At 43.8% G+C, this 17,420-nt stretch overlaps 1 protein-coding gene across 6 annotated transcripts in view; it reads right to left on the bottom strand.

Annotated features, from left to right (window-relative positions):
- Positions 1 to 1,850: 1,850 nt before the first annotated feature.
- The window catches only part of LOC142922434 (uncharacterized), a 33,042-nt gene continuing 17,472 nt past the window's right edge, over positions 1,851 to 17,420 (bottom strand). Inside the window, exons 3-15 of one of the 6 annotated variants that reach the window (XM_076063233.1) lie at positions 16,322 to 16,486; positions 13,130 to 13,197; positions 11,822 to 11,895; positions 11,412 to 11,470; positions 11,210 to 11,279; positions 10,983 to 11,056; positions 10,073 to 10,181; positions 9,838 to 9,932; positions 8,754 to 8,929; positions 5,512 to 5,579; positions 5,281 to 5,333; positions 2,752 to 2,856; positions 1,851 to 2,559 (exon numbers count right to left, since the gene is read on the bottom strand). In XM_076063233.1, the coding sequence (XP_075919348.1) occupies positions 2,452 to 2,559; positions 2,752 to 2,856; positions 5,281 to 5,333; positions 5,512 to 5,579; positions 8,754 to 8,929; positions 9,838 to 9,932; positions 10,073 to 10,181; positions 10,983 to 11,056; positions 11,210 to 11,279; positions 11,412 to 11,470; positions 11,822 to 11,895; positions 13,130 to 13,197; positions 16,322 to 16,486 (1,224 nt within the window). In that variant the 3' untranslated portion in view covers positions 1,851 to 2,451. Of the gene's footprint in view, positions 2,560 to 2,751; positions 2,857 to 2,891; positions 3,326 to 5,280; positions 5,334 to 5,511; positions 5,580 to 8,753; positions 8,930 to 9,837; positions 9,933 to 10,072; positions 10,182 to 10,374; positions 10,913 to 10,982; positions 11,057 to 11,209; positions 11,280 to 11,411; positions 11,471 to 11,821; positions 11,896 to 13,129; positions 13,198 to 16,321; positions 16,487 to 17,420 lie in introns of those variants that run through there. The other 5 variants (XM_076063237.1, XM_076063232.1, XM_076063236.1 and 2 more) reach the window with 5 other exon arrangements.

The raw sequence follows: 17,420 nt of genomic DNA on the forward strand, positions 1-17,420 counted from the left end.
AAGTGTCTGTATGTAAGTGTCTGTATGTAAGTGTCTGTATGTAAGTGTCTGTATATAAGTGTCTGTATGTAAGTGTCTGTATGTAAGCTTCTGTATGTACGTGTCTGTAAGTAGTGTCTCTATGTAAGTGTCTCAGTGTCTGTATGTAAGTGTCTGTATGTAAGTGTCTCAATGTAAGTGTCTGTATGTAAGTGTCTGTATGTACGTGTCTCAAGGTAAGTGTCTGTATGTAATTGTCTGTATGTAAGTGTCTTTATGTAAGAGTCTGTATGCAAGTGTCTGTATGTACGTGTCTAAGTGTCTGTATGTAAGTATCTCTATGTAAGAGTCTGTATGTAAGTGTCAGTATGTAAGTGTCTAAGTGTCTGTATGTAAGGGTCTGTATGTAAGTGTCTATATGTAAGTGTCTGTATGTAAGTGTCTGTATGTAAGTGTCTGTATGTAAGTATCTGTATGTAAGTGTCTGTATGTAAGTGTCTGTATGTAAGTGTCTGTATGTAAGTGTCTGTATGTAAGTGTCTCAGTATCTGTATGTAAGTGTCTGTATGTAAGTGTATGTAAGTGTCTGTATGTAAGTGTCTGTATGTAAGTGTCTTTATGTAAGTGGCTGTATGTAAGTGTCTGTAAGTGTCTGTATGTAAGTATCTGTATGTAAGTGTCTGTATGTAAGTTTCTGTATGTAAGTGTATGTTTGTAAGTGTCTGTATGTAAGTGTCTGTATGTAAGTGCCCGTTTGTAAGTGTCTGTATGTAAGTGTCTGTATATAAGTGCCTGTATGTAAGTGTCTGTATGTAAGTGTCTCAGTGTCTGTATGTAAGTGTCTGTATGTAAGTGTCTCAGTGTCTGTATGTAAGTGTCTGTATGTAAGCTTCTGTATGTAAGTGTCTGTAAGTAGTGTCTCTATGTAAGTTTCTGTATGTAAGTGTCTCAATGTAAGTGTCTGTATGTAAGTGTCTGTATGTCAGTGTCACAGTGTCTGTATGTAAGTGTCTGTATGTAAGTGTCTGTATGTCAGTGTCACAGTGTCTGTATGTAAGCGTCTGTATGTGTCTATGTAAGTGTCTCAGTGTCTGTATTTAAGTGTCTGTATGTAAGTGTCTGTATGTAAGTGTCTCAGTGTCTGTATGTAAGTGTATGTAAGTGTCTGTATGTAAGTGTCTGTATGTAAGTGTCTCAGTGTCTGTATGTAAGTGTATGTAAGTTTCTGTATGTAAGTGTCTATTTAAGTGTTTCAGTGTCTGTATGTAAGTGTCTGTATGTAAGTGTCTGTATGTAACTGTCTGTATGTAAGTGTCTGTATATAAGTGTCTGTATGTAAGTGTCTGTATGTAAGTGTTTGTATGTAAGTGTCTCAGTATCTGTATGTAAATGTCTTTATGTAAGTGTCTGTATGTAAGTGTCTCAGTGTCTGTTTGTGTCAGTATGTAAGTGTCTGTATGTAAGTGTCTGTATGTAAGTGTCTATGTAAGTGTCTCAGTGTCTGTATGTAAGTGTCTGTATGTAAGTGTCTGTATGTAAGTGTCTTAGTGTCTGTATGTAATTGTCCGTATGTAAGTGTCTTTATGTAAGAGTCTGTATGTAAGTGTCTGTATGTAATGTCGTCTGTCTGTGTGTGTGTGTGTACGCTTAAGGTACACACACACACACACAGACAGACGACATTGCCTGGGACTTGACACCTGTCAAGCACGCCGATTATTCACCGGCGTTTTATATCTTTAACCCGTCGATGCCATGTGTTTAAATAAACTCTACTTCCCTGGTGTCTACTTCCTTAACTCGGATAACCCTGTAGGGCAGTGGCTCTTCACAACCTGAGGGTGCGAGATTCCCTTTCTGGGGGGGTACGAGACACGGCCAGATTTGTTTTCTTTAGAAGGTGAAAAAACAAAACGCAAATTTAGCGTGGATACGTTAGTACAACTACTTTGTTTCATCAACCCCTGTGTATTTATTGTGGCCTTACGTCCCACAGGGGGTGCAGAGGAGTTGCTGTGTACAGTAAAACCTTGGATTGCGAGTAACTTGGCCTGCGAGTGTTTGGCGAGACGGGCTACATTTGTAAATAAATATTAACTTGATAAACGAGCGAGGTTCTCGCAATACGCGCAGCGCACGTGTAGACACGCTTTGTACTGCCGGGCGTCACGTGATCACAACTGATGTACCGAGTGCTCTGATTATACGCGAGTGCTTTGGATTACAAAACACGTTTCCGGAACGAATCGAGCTCGCGATCCCACGGTTTCTACCGTATCGACGTTGTACGACGTTGTTAACGGCTGAGAGCCACAAGGGGTGGCAGGCTGCGGTCAAGGTGAAGAGACACCGCTCTCGGGGGAAGGACGGCCGGGGGTTGAAACGATAAAAGGGAGAGAGGGCGAAGGGGGAGGAGGAGGGGAACGCCTAAATGCGCCCGAATGAGCGAGCTGAAAAATAACGCTCCAACATTTACCTCTCCTGAGACAGCTCTGATTCCAGGACGTTCACCGCGTTCAAGGCGTCTCTGAGGTCATTCTCCAAGACGCGCTCTTTTGCTTTCGCTCCGTTGAGTTCGCTCTGGAAGGTAAACGACGCCCCAAGATGCGGCGCCGGGCGACGCGAATTGCCACATTTGTGCGCGCAAAAAAGAGCATCCGCAGCGACGACAATTGACGCAATTCTAACACGCGTTTGCAAACGATAACGCTCACAGGGAAGTGTTGCGCGGGTTATTATTTTACCCGTAGATTTAAGAAACGTTCGAAATACCTTGCTTTCGTTTTTCAGCGTTTCCATGGCGGCTATCCGCTGTTCCATTTGACAGACGGCTTCTTGGAGTGAAGCTCTCTCTCGTTTGAACGCGTCTAAGGATTCCTTCACGCAAGACACGACACGAGACCAACACTTCCTACGATACCCCAAGATGTGTTTATTGCACCACGGTGGGCGTAAGCTCTCGGATGCCGTAGCGATAGGTTTTACCCTTTTAACTGGCACCAAAAACTGACACCTTTATTCAAGGCATCATGTCTGCAATAACCGCAACACAAGCAGTCAAAATGCAAGCAAAAAAGAGACAACTCTGATAATGATATTGGCACTGTCCTTGAATTTGATTGGTCCACACCCGAGACGGCTTTTCTTAGAGCCTAGTCTCCACTGGTGTTGGACCAGAAGACGCCAAAAGGCGTACAACTCAAAAACAGCGCACTATCAGAGTATTGAGGGCTCGGGGTGAGCATTTACATTATGAGACCTCCTTTGCCAGTAACAAGATATAGGAATAGGTTTTTACCCTTTTAACTGGCACCAAAAACTGACACCTTTATTCAAGGCATCATGTCTGCAATAACCGCAACACAAGCAGTCAAAATGCAAGCAAAAAGACAACTCTGATAACGATATTGGCACTGTCCTTGAATTTGATTGGTCCACACCCGAGACGGCTTTTCTTAGAGCCTAGTCTCCACTGGTGTTGGACCAGAAGACGCCAAAAGGCGTACAACTCAAAAACAGCGCACTATCAGAGTATTGAGGGCTCGGGGTGAGCATTTACATTATGAGACCTCCTTTGCCAGTAACAAGATATAGGAATAGGTTTTTACCCTTTTAACTGGCACAAAAAACTCAAATTCAAGGACAGTGCCAATATTATTATCAGAGTTGTCTCTTTTGTTTGCATTTTGACTGCTTGTGTTGTGGTTATTGCAGACATGATGCCTTGAATAAAGGTGTCAGTTTTTCGTGCCAGTTTAAAAGGGTAGAACCTATTACTATATCTTGTTACTGGCAAAGGAGGTCTCATAATGTAAATGCTCTCGGATGCCGTCTGAACGTTCCCTTTCTCTCCCCCCTCCCCCCCCCCCCACGTGCTCCCCGAGCCTCTCAGGAGCTCAACGTGAAACGCCTTGCCAAGCAAAACAAAAAATATTGGGACGCGACCCAAACGCCGTTGCGAGCACAGCGACGGAGACCGACGCAGTGGCCGGCGTTCCGTGTTTGATAAAATCGAAAAGCACCGTTAGACCTCCTTTGCCAGTGCCAAAATATAATAATATAATAGGGGTTTTCCCCCTTTTTTCTGGCAACAAAACTGAAACCTTTTTATACAAGGATTCATGTCGCTGCATCGACCACAATACCTGCAGTCAAAACGCAAACAAAAAAACCTACTATGATAATATATATGTGGCATTGTCCTTGAAACTGATTGGTCCACACCTAGGGACGGCTTTCTTTTGAGCCTCGACCCAATTGGTGCTAGACCACATGACGCCAAAAGGCGTCACACAGCTCAAAGACAATGCACTATCCAGGTAATGAGGGCTCGGGGTGAGCATCTACATCATTGGACCTCCTTTGCCAGTGCCAAAATATAATAATAGAGGGGTTTTCCCCCTTTTTTTGGCAACAAAACTGAAACCTTTTTTTACGAGGAGTCACGTCGCTGCATTGACCACAATATACCTGCAGTCAAAATTCAAACAAAAAACCTACTATGATAATATATGTGGCATTGTCCTTGAAACTGATTGGTCCACGCCAAAAGGCGTCACACAGCTCAAAGACAATGTACGCCTTTTGGCGTCATCTTGTCGAGCACCAATTGGGTCGAGGCTCAAAAGAAAGCCGTCCCTTGGTGTGGACCAATCAGTTTCAAGGACAATGCCACATATATATTATCATAGTAGGTTTTTTGTTTGCATTTTGACTGCAGGTATTGTGGTTATTGCAGTGACGTGAATCCTCGTAAAAAGGTTTCAGTTTTATTGCCAGAAAAAAGGGGAAAAACCCTATTATTATAAATCGAAAAGCGATTGTGTTTTCTTTTGGGGAACAAAGTGCGAGCCCCAATACGGCAACGCTGCATAGCTTGCTCAAGCAGGTGACTTCGCTGGCGGAAAACAATCCCAACGCAATTGAACCATTTCAGAGAAGTGGGGCGGGTGGGAAGATAAATCGAAATCATTTAATGTAGCTGCTACAAAGCTTTGGAACCATCTAGCATCGTCTCTTAGCACCTTCACTCTGTCATCTCTGTCCTCACCTAAACCGACTGTTAAGATCACAAAAGTTTCAAATGTGAATGTAAATAGTACAATCTAATTGATTTATTTTAAAAATGTGAACCTGTGTAATTGTTCAAATAGAATGATTTGCTGAGCCACCATTGACAAAGAGCTTTTTTGGCTCATTGGGCTTTACTTGGCTAATGAACTTGTGAACTACAATCGCGACGTTGAACGTCGTCCGCTCTTCTGGCTGATATTGCGATAGACGACATTGAAATGTGCTCACCAGCGTTTCGCGATGTTTCATGTCGTTATTGTCGCTTGCAATCTTCAAATTACCTAAAAATATTAATCGAGTGATAATATTAATTAAGGATTACCAATAAACGTTGGACAACGATGAAAATATATTAAACAGACGTTAACAATGTACACTCCTGATAGAGGTCAAATGTCACACGTGCGATAAATAATTAACACTCGCAATGGTCACTGACACTCTCAAAACGTTGCCTACCTATTTCTGTATTTTTTTCACGAATATTTCTTTCAAGCCTGCTACGAATCTCAGCTTCTTCGCTGCGCCTGATAAAAAAAAAACATAACAAGACATCTGCCTCATTTAATTGTTAAAAAAAATGTCATACGCAACGCAGTACACAATCAATGCAAGACGAAAATCGTCCCCGTGTAGCCTTAACAGACTGTTGGGTCAAGTGCTGCTCGCGAGCATCATTGTTAAGGCCGGCACGGTACACGAGGGGGTGGGTGGCCAGCACCACGCCCGGCCGCCTTTGTCTCCCCAGTGGCAATGTTCACACACCGCACCAGGGTACTCATTTGAGGCCGAGTTGAGTGGAGGCCCGGGACCGGTTCGGATAATCGTCACGCGGACGTTGTGTTCGTGATGTGCGGCAGAAGCCAGATTAAACGATGCAGAAAACTGCATCGGTAAACAAACTGTACTCTATTATTGGTTCTTTCGGTAAAGTCACCACGTAGAAGGGAAACAATAAAATAATAAAAATATAAAACGATAAAATTCTCACGTGTGAAAACCACATATCAAGAAAATTTTCTTGCAGTGGTTTTCACACCTGACGATGATTGCTTGCGTTGCAGTCGAAACGTCGTGAGAATTTAATTGTTTTATATTTTTATTATTTTAGTGTTTCCCTTCTACGTGGTGACTTTACCGAAAGAACCAAGAATATAAATCGCTGCAGTCACGAAAGCTTTAAATAAAAATTTAAACTGTACTGTATTTGTTTTGCTTTACAGATACAACAACAGTCAGAGATGTTCTACGCAATGCAGCGCCTTCTCCTTAGTAGCTCCCAACGTCTGAAATTCACAAACTTGAAAACTCGCTAATAACTTAATTGGGGGAAACACGAAGCAACTGTCGCCCCCTACTGCAAAATAATTGCAGACCCAGCGCATCGTGGCTGCTTCTCCCTCTCCCCCCTCCTCCGTTCCGAACAATGATGGACTCGTCCGTCTGAACAAAGCTCGTCGCTTTCCGTGGTGCTAACGTTGAAACAAGGAAAAAATAAACCGGCATGCTAATCCCTCACACTAACATTCTGCCTTTAACATCCTGCTAATCCAACACATTAACACAGCTATTTCAATGCTAAATTATTCTGTTGATATGTAAACTCGGACTTTAACACCCTGCTAATCCAACACATTAACACAGCTACTTCAATGCTAAATCCTTCTGTTGATATGTAAACTCTGACTTTAACATAGCTACTTCCGTGACCAGTCACATGCTGATCCCTCACACTAACATCATGCTAATCTCCCAGTTACATTCTAATTTGTTGACTTTAACATCCTGCTAATCCAACACATTAACACAGCTACATCAATGCTAAATCCTTATGTTGATATGTAAACTCGGACTTTAACATAGCTACTTCCGTGACCAGTCACATGCTGATCCCTCACGTTAACATTCTGCTAATCTCCCAGTTACATGCTAATTCCTCACATCAACATCATGCTAATCTCCCAGTTACATGCTAATTCCTCACATTAACATCCTGCTAATCTCCCAGTTACATGCTAATTCCTCACATCAACATCATGCTAATCCAACACATTAACTTAGCTACTTCAATGCTAAATCCTTCTGTTGATATGTAAACTCTGACTTTAACATAGCTACTTCCGTGACCAGTCACATGCTGATCCCTCACACTAACATCATGCTAATCTCCCAGTTACATGCTAATTTCTGACTTTAACATCCTGCTAATCCAACACATTAACACAGCTACATCAATGCTAAATCCTTATGTTGATATGTAAACTCGGACTTTAACATAGCTACTTCCGTGACCAGTCACATGCTGATCCCTCACGTTAACATTCTGCTAATCTCCCAGTTACATGCTAATTCCTCACATCAACATCATGCTAATCTCCCAGTTACATGCTAATTCCTCACATTAACATCCTGCTAATCTCCCAGTTACATGCTAATTCCTCACATCAACATCATGCTAATCTCCCAGTTACATGCTAATTCCTCACATTAACATCATGCTAATCCAACACATTAACTTAGCTACTTCAATGCTAAATCCTTCTGTTGATATGTAAACTCCTAAGTCAAGGGGCTCTGCTCCTCCCACCCAGCTTAAAAGACGCTGCCAAGCTTAGCAGTGTTCACTCGAGCGCCGTCTTCCCGACAGTTCTGTTTCTTCACCTGAGGAAGGCTACTTGTGTTGTGGCCGAAACGTCGTGAGAATTTTATTTTGTTTTATTTTTATTATTTTATTTCCATTCTACGTGGTGGTGACTTTACCGAAAGAACCAAGAATATGAATCCCTGCAGTCACGAAAGCTTTAAATGGAAATTTAAACTGTACTGTATTTGTTTTGCTTTACAGATACCACAACAGTCAGAGATGTTCTACGCAATGCAGCGCCTTCTCCTTAGTAGCTCCCAACGTCTGAAATTCACAAACTTGAAAACTCGCTAATAACTTAATTGGGGGAAACACGAAGCAATTGTCGCCCCCTACTGCAAAACAATTGCAGACCCCCTTCTAAACGTGAACACTGCGGGGCAGTGTCCTTCACTGCAAGGCCGGCGGGCCACGAGCGGCCCCTGGTGGCCTCTTGTGCGGCCCCTGACAATACCCAGATCTGAAATCACCTCCCCATCGTCGTCGTCGTCGTCGTCCTCGTGTGCTGCTGTCAAACCCAGCAGTGTTAAAACGTGTGGCGGCCCTCACGCTGTACCGTGTCTTATCGGCGGACGTGCCCCACCCCCCCCGACCCGCCCTCGCCCTCCGCCACCTCTGAAAATGAGTGAAGAACACCACCGTGGTGCTTTCCTGCGTCAACCAGCGTAGTACGTGACAATAGCGACGCAACGATAATTAACATCTTCTTTGGTTCTTTCGGTAAAGTCACCATCACGTAGATTGAGAATAAAATAATAAATTGATAAAATGACACGATAAAATTCTCACATTTCGGGCCACGACACAAGCGGCCTTCATCAGGTGAAGGGACGAGAATGTCTGGAGGACAGCGCTGGAGCGCTGAGGCAGTCTCGTCCCTTCACCTGATGAAGGCCGCTTGTGTTGTGGCCGAAACGTCGTGAGAATTTTATCGTGTTATTAAATTTTATTAATTTATTATTTAATACAATTAATCCTTGCAGTCACGAACGCTTTAAATCGATGATTAATGTCTCGGCACGCGCCACGTTCCGTGTTGTAAAAGTTCACCACTTGCCTCTGGCTGGCTGCTGCTGTCAACTCTTCGTTTGCCTTCTCCAGGTTTTGCACAATCACGTTCAGGTCCCGACGTTCGTGCTGCAGCTTGTCGCACGACAGCCGCTGCCCCGCGGTGCTTGCGGTGAACTCTCGCTCCTTCTCCGCAAAACTTCTCTCCGCGTTTTGCATCCCAGCCTGCATTCAGACCGTACGATGATGAAATCGATGAGGCGGGTGACCCGCTGCATTTGTTCAGATACAGTTAAAAAAGCTTGAGACTTTTCCAAAAAGGCTAAGAGAAAACCATTCCTTATTCTTGATTCTTTCGGTAAAGTCGCCACGTAGAAGGGAAACTATAAAATGATTAAAATATCAAACAATTAAATTCTCACGACGTTTCGACGGCAACACAAGCAATCATCATCAGGTGTGAAAACCACAGCAAGAACATTTGGAATAAGTGGCGGTGAAAAATGTTTCTTGCTGTGGTGTTCACACCTGATGATGATTGCTTGAGTTGCCGTCGAAACGTCGTGAGAATTTTATTGTTGTATATTTTTATTATTTTATTGTTTCCTTTCTACGTGGCGACTTTACCCGAAAGAACCAAGAATATGAATCCCTGCAGTGACAAAAGCTTTAAATCAAAAAGAAAACCATTCCGTTAAAAATATCCAGTTAAGGAATGCAGACAATATTAGCGATGTAATAAATATGAACGGATACATATTCTTAGCTCTTTCAGTAAAGTCACGTTGAAGGGAAACAATAAAAATAATAAAATATATATATAACAATAAAAATTCTCACGACGTTTCGACCATAACACAAACGGTCATCATCAGGTGTGTCGGTTTGCATTAATGTATTTATTTTTAAAACACCATTTAAACACCGTTTAAAAATAAATTAATTAATGCAAACCGACACACCTGATGACGACCGTTTGTGTTATGGTCGAAACGTCGTGAGAATTTTTATTGTTTTAAATATATTTTATTATTTTGTTTCCCTTCAACGTGGTGACTTTACCGAAAGAGCTAAGAATATGAATCGCTGCAGTCACGAAAGCTTTAAATAAAAAAAATGAACGGATAGGTCACCTGCAGCGTGCTTTCAATTTCCCGACGGCGATTTACTTCGAGTTTCAGGGTACCACTTTCTTTCTGCATTTGCTCAAGCCGTGCTTGAAAGTTGCCTGTTAATTCACGCAAAACAAATGAAATCGGGATCGACTTTCACGGTCGGGACGTGCAGACATTTGCCCACCGCGCACACGCACAAACACATCCGGGCTCGTTGGCAATAAAAAGCGGGCAACTTGAAGTGTGCTCTCACGCTCTGTTTCTTCGAGTCGAGCGCAGCTTTCAATGGAATCTTGCAGCTTTTGCGAGGCCATTTTGAGCTCTTCATTTTTTAACTCCAACAGCTCGGACATTTCTTTGGCCTAAGAGCGAAAAGACGGAACTCTCTGTTTGCTAACTACTGAACGACAAAGATAATAATACGACTTTACGCACGGATCTATGAAATGACCTACTGCTGGGCAAGGCGAGTTTTCTGGTTTGAAAGTCATCATTGAAGTCAGATAAGTTGTGTTTACCAGACTGAAATGAACTTGAGAAATCAAGACAAAGAGGTCGAAATGTGCAGATCCCATATATTTCGTTGAACAAATGCGTTTAGGGCACTGAATACGTTCTAAAGTGGAAATAATTCACATTTTAAGCATTATATTGTTATACAGACGTTTGTAAATTGTAAAAGCAATGTATGAACACTGTACACAATGGCAATAGTAGGCGTTAAAGGCAATAGTTTGGGATAGGAACATTAATATATCAGTTTTTATTTGAAGGTGATCTTGATCTTCAAAGGATATTTTATGATTGAGACAGGCATGCCTTTAGGAGCTGCATTTCTTACATTTGAAATCAACAAAAATTAATGAGCCTGAATTATAACAGACCCTTGGGGTTTGAGCTATATATATACACACTGGTTTGTAAAAGGTAATGCATGGTCATTTAATCCAATTTTTTTTTTATCCCAACATGCATTTAAAATGTGAGCAAAAGCGATCAGCTCGTGGATTCGCCCGAACCTGGCTTTCTTTAATCGTCAACTTGTTTACAAAGTCCCACCGCGCTCTTTCCATTTCTTCCACAGCTGCTTCCACTGCGTACGACACACGCGTCATGCATTTAAAATGTGAGCAAAAGCGATGAGCTCATGAATTCGCGCGAACCTGGCTTTCTTTAATCGTCAACTTGTTTACAAAGTCCCACCGCGCTCTCCCCGTCGCTTCCACGGCTGCTTCCACTGCGTACGACACACGCGCGTCGCACGTTCGACAAAGTGGCTGAGCGCGTCAATATTCATCCAGTAAAAACCACAACGGTCATTGATCATCATCGACAGTGCTCTGCGTATCACTGAGCAGCCGTGCATTGCGTCACCCGGCACGAGACTCACCTTTGCACAACGCAATATTCTTGTCATTTTGAGACTTTAAATTCAATTCGCTGAAAGTCACCGCAAACGTCTTTAAGAGAGGATGACAGCGGGGATCCAGCATTAATGTTAAATGTGCACGTGCGTACGTTTATACCGTTACACGTTTCTCAAGAAATACAATTAAATGAAAACAAAATTTAAAAAGCATCACACATTTTACCTTCAGTTCTGCTTTCAGCGACGAATGAACAGCTTCCACTTCTTCTTGTTCTGTTTCAGCTGCCATTATCACCGTGCGGACGTGACCCACGTGAGTCAACGACAAGCAAGTTTAATCACTAAACGTGTTACACCGTCAACGTCCATTATCACCGTACGCACGTGACCCACGTGAGTCAACGACAATCAAGTTTAATCACTAAACGTGTTACACCGTCAATGTCATTATCACCGTACGCATGTGACCCACGTGAGTCAACGACAATCAAGTTTAATCACTAAACGTGTTACACCGTCAACGTCCATTATCACCGTACGCACGTGACCCACGTGAGTCAACGACAAGCAAGTTTAATCACTAAACGTGTAACACCGGCAACGTCCAATGGTCGGCGAATGTTGAGAATGTACCTCTGGTTAATGTTTGTTGCACTGAAGAGGACTGGCCCTTCAGATCGTCACACATCTGCCTGGTGGCACGGATCCTTACGGACACGGGCACATTGCAAGGACGGCGGGTCAGAAAACCTTCGTAGGAACGTATCCGCCATTTTAAGGCAAAGCGCATTGCAGATGAAGATATTCTTGGTTCTTTCGGTGAAGTCACGTAGAAGGGAAACAACAAAATAAAAACTCACCGTGATTTTGTTGTTTTCTGTGACTTTACAGAAAGAACCAAAGAACGTGAATTCCTGCAGTCGCGAAAGTTTTTAAAATGAAAATGCAGAGAGGATGTTGGTGTCATCAACAAGTCGCTCGTTTGTTCTGCCGGCGTGACCTCTGACCTCCACCCAGTAGTCCACTCAGGGGCGGAGCAACAGGGGGGGATGGGGGGGGTCAGCCCCCCCCCCTGAAAATTTGGGGAAGTCGGCAATCGGGATAACCGGATATCCGGCTGCTGCAAAATGCCGCAGGCTGCCACCTTGTGATGCCACCTTGTGTGCTGCCCTGCAGGCTGTCACCTTGTGCTGCCCTGCAGGCTGCCACCTCGTGTGCTGCCCTGCAGGCTACCACCTTGTGTGCTGCCCTGCAGGCTACCACCCCGTGTGCTGCCCTGCAGGCTACCACCTTGTGATGTCACCTTGTGCTGCCCTGCAGACTGCCACCTTGTGCTGCTGCCCTGCCAGCTGCCACCTTGTGATGTCACCTTGTGTGCTGCCACCTCGTGCTGCCCTGTAGGCTGCCACCTTGTGCTGCCCTGCAGGCTGCCACCTTGTGTGCTGCCCTGCAGGCTGTCACCTTGTGCTGCCCTGCAGGCTACCACCTTGTGCTGCCACCTTGTGATGTCACCTTGTGATGTCACCTCATGCTGCCCTGCAGGCTGCCACCTTGTGTGCTGCCCTGCAGGCTGCCACCTTGCGTGCTGCCCTGCAGGCTGCTTGAGCGGCAGCCTTGCGAACTTATCGAACTTACTGGCCACGTCGGCGGCTCCGACCTATTAATAAACTCCGCAGCTCAAATCCAATAATTAGTTTTATACATTTGTGGTGCCCATTGGAAAACACAAACACACTGAGATATCTCAGAATGTTGAAGTCAGCAACCCCCCCAAAGTCAAAATCCTGGCTCCTCGCCCCTGAGTCCACTGGACATCTCTGAAATCTACCGGACATTTGTTACAAAAAAAAGAGCTTCATTGCTCTTCGGGTTTCTCCAGTAAGCTTAGGAACCTAAACAGAGGACAAAGATGAAATTCGAGGGAAATGAATAACTTCTTACTTCTCCATTAAATCTCCTTTGATGTCAATCACGTCTTGAAGTTGCGCGCTGAGGTGTACATTTTCAAGCTGAAAGGAAACACGACACACACACTTCGCTGAGGTGACGCATACCGCTTCAACACAGTTGTCTGATAATTGTTATCTGACACACAGCACTGATAATAACGTTCGGGTTTCATAAAGCATCGTCAATCATGCAGACAAAGCGATCGCTGAGGAACCACAGACACGAATCTTATTGCTGTCCAGTTGAAGCTACAAACAGATTAGAAGTACCTTTAAATTATTGTCTTGGCAAACCAAGTGTTTCTCTATTTTAGTTAACAATGACGAATGATGAGTGGACACAATTACCAATCATAATGATGACTATGGGGAATCCACAAAAACAACCTAATCGTGATTATAACCAGACGAAATTAATGAGTCTGAAACAATATGCAAATGTAGCAACGTTATTTGAGATGCCACTGCATCTCCCATTGAGCACGGTTGGCTACGTACGGTGTGAAAGAAGTTCAACATACACACACGTAGCACGGTTGGCTACGTACTGTGTGAAAGATGTTCAACATACACACACATAGCACGGTTGGCTACGTACGGTGTGAAAGAAGTTCAACAAACACACACACAGCACGGTTGGCTACGTACGGTGTGAAAGATGTTCCACATACACACACGTAGCACGGTTGGCTACGTACGGTGTGAAAGATGTTCAACATACACACACACATAGCACGGTTGGCTACGTACGGTGTGAAAGAAGTTCAACATACACACACGTAGCACGGTTGGCTACGTACGGTGTGAAAGAAGTTCAACATACACACACATAGCACAGGTGGCTACGTACGGTGTGAAAGAAGTTCAACAAACACACACATAGCACGGTTGGCTACGTACGGTGTGAAAGAAGTTCAACATACACACACACGTAGCACGGTTGGCTACGTACGGTGTGAAAGAAGTTCAACATACACACACGTAGCACGGTTGGCTACGTACGGTGTGAAAGATGTTCAACATACACACACATAGCACGGTTGGCTACGTACGGTGTGAAAGAAGTTCAACATACACACACACACATAGCACGGTTGACTACGTACGGTGTGAAAGAAGTTCAACATACACACACATAGCACGGTTGGCTACGTACGGTGTGAAAGATGTTCAACATACACACACGTAGCACGGTTGGCTACGTACGGTGTGAAAGAAGTTCAACATACACACACGTAGCATGGTTGGCTACGCACGGTGTGAAAGATGTTCAACATACACACACGTAGCACGGTTGGCTACGTACGGTGTGAAAGATGTTCAATATACACACACAGCACGGTTGGCTACGTACGGTGTGAAAGAAGTTCAACATACACACAGTGCACTGAGGAAAACCAAACCTGATCATTGGCTACGTGTCTACGTCAAAAGATTGATGAAGTTTACCGATTAGCTGACAATAAATGTTTGGGTTTGGAGAAATGAGGAGCCACTCACACCAACATTGAATGAAAGCGTTTCACTGCTTTAGTCGACAAGACTAAGAGATTTATTTTTGGTTCTTTCGGTAAAGTCACCACGTAGAAGGGAAACAATAAAGTAATAAAAATATAAAACAATATAATTCTCACGACGTTTCGACGGCAACACAAGCAATCATCGTCAGGTGTGAAAACCACAGCAAGAAAATTTTAAAAAAGTGGCGGTGACATTTTTTTCTTGCGGTGGTTTTCACACCTGATGATGATCGCTTGCGTTGCAGTCAAAACGTCGTGAGAATTTTATTGTTTTAAATTTTTATTATTTTATTTTTTCCCTTCTACGTGGCGACTTTACCGAAAGAATCAAGAAGAAGACGAAGAAGAGATTTGAAGTTTACGTCACTGCAGGAATCCATAATCTTTGGTTCATTCGGTAAAGTCACCACCACGTAGAAGGGAAACAATAAAATAATAAAAAATATCAAACAATAAAAGTCTCACGACGTTTCGACTGCAACACAAGCAATCATCATCAGGTGTGAAAACCACAGCAAGAATTTTTTTTTAAAGAGCGGCGGTGAAAATTGTTTTCTTGCTGTGGTTTTCACACCTGACGATGATCGCTTGCGTTGCAGTCGAAACGTCATGATAATTTGATCGTTTTAAATTTTTATTATTTTATTGATTCCCTTCTACGTGGCGGTGACTTTACCGAAAGAACCAAGAATATGAATCCCTGCAGTCACGAAATATTTAAATAAAAATTTAATAAGACTAAGAGATTTGAAGTTTTTCGTCACCGCAGGAATCCACAGTCTTTGCTTTCATTCAAGTAAAGTCGCGTACCGCGTATAAAAATACAACACAAAATAATAAATCAAATCACGACGTTTCCATCGCGACACCACAGGCGGCGGTCGTCCTCAGGCGAAAATAAAAATTAAACCTCTTGCTGCTGCTGCTGTTGTTGTTGTTGTTGTGACAGGACTCTCTCGCTGGTTCAGCAGTTCCACTGCAGGGATTACTTTTTTTACCGCCCTAGGACAAAGCGCTTGAGGTGTTGCGATCGAAACGTCGTGGACATTTTATCATCTTTATACCTACCACGTGACTTTACCGAAGTAACCAAAGATTAAAGGCCAAGAGAATGACCGCGCGCAATGCACAAATACTCCGCGGAAACTCGACAAGTCGTCGGCCCGCAAACCAACTCAGCCATTCGCTTGTTTCTCTAAATAGCAGTAACACTAAATCACTCATATTACGGGAATACAAACGCTTTATTTTTTTAAACGCAGCTACGAGGTTTTTTTTTAGGGGGGGCGCATTTAGACCCGAGGGTTAAGGTCGTTTTTCCTCACCTAATTTTTAAATATCACGAGTTTAATTTAATAATAATAATGACGTACATTGTAATTACTCTCCGGATCAGCCTGCATCACAACCCCGCGACCACCCGGAGGAGCATGGAGGACCACCGGTGGTACGGGGGAGGGAGGGAGGGTGACCACACTGTGAGAAGCACTGCTTTAGAGAAATAAGACCACTTACTGCTGCTGCTGTTGCCCACCTGTGTTACTCACAGCCCTGAGGACCACCCGGAGGAGCGTGGTGGACCACCGGTGATACCGGGGGTGAGTGACCACACTGAGAAGCACTGCTTTAGAGAAATGAGACCACTTACTGCTGCTGCTACCCACCTGTGTTTGTCGAGTTGATTTCTGCAGAGCGTCGGCCGTCTCCTGGGCCATTCTGACAGCTTCCTCCTTTTTGCTGAGCTCAGAGTGAACTCTGACCTTCCACATGTTCAACTTGTTCATTTCACAGCGCAAAGAATTGTACGTCCTTGACACGTGATCTTTATTCTGCGAAGAAAAAAAAACAACCAAACACAACACACGGCATGAGGAGCGTGTGTCAGCAGCTTCCCAAGCCGTAGTGTCGTGAACACATCAAGATTTTCCGCTGCCCGATGACCGATCATTCGCGATAAACGTTCTTGGGTTGGCTCGCGTAAGTGTGTGTCGTTACCCTCCACCACCCGACCCAGCCAGTGAGGTTTGTCACGTAAACAAAACGCGCCAGTGAATTACTACTTCGGCCCACCGGTGTGTCGGAGAGTAAATCCACAACATTTACACATTCATACTTTACGCGATATAACCCAAAAAACATTTATTATACGAATATAATTGGTCGTGAAAGCCTACGTGTTGAACTAATTATTATTACTCCATTTCAACCGAAAACTCGATCAAGTCATGTACAAGCACAAATACACGGTTTTTTTATTTTTTAAATTAACTTTCCCTTAAAACGTCTTTGCCAAGTGCTATGAACGTAAAAATGTTTAAGGCGCAGATCTGAAATTGTTTGATCGTAATCACTGCTGGCAAAAGGGCCTCCACTAGAGGGCGCTCAGTAGAGGCTGAACTCTTCCACGCTGTTCAAGACGTCTTGGAAGAGAAACCCTCACTAGGGGCTGAACTCTTCCACGCTGGGGAGACGTCTTGGTAGAGAAACCCTCACTAGGGGCTGAACTCTTCCACGCTGTTCAAGACGTCTTGGAAGAGAAACCCTCCCTAGGGGCTGAACTCTTCCACGCTGGGGAGACGTCTTGGTAGAGAAACCCTCACTAGGGGCTGAACTCTTCCACGCTGTTCAAGACGTCTTGGAAGAGAAACCCTCCCTAGGGGCTGAACTCTTCCACGCTGGGGAGACGTCTTGGTAGAGAAACCCTCACTAGGGGCTGAACTCTTCCACGCTGTTCAAGACGTCTTGAAAGTGAAACCCTCACTA

This window comes from Petromyzon marinus, unplaced genomic scaffold (genome assembly GCF_048934315.1).
Source record: "Petromyzon marinus isolate PM22_M1 ecotype Great Lakes invasive population unplaced genomic scaffold, UKy_Petmar_22M1.pri1.0 PM_G_Scaffold_95, whole genome shotgun sequence".
Classification (NCBI taxonomy): domain Eukaryota; kingdom Metazoa; phylum Chordata; class Hyperoartia; order Petromyzontiformes; family Petromyzontidae; genus Petromyzon; species Petromyzon marinus.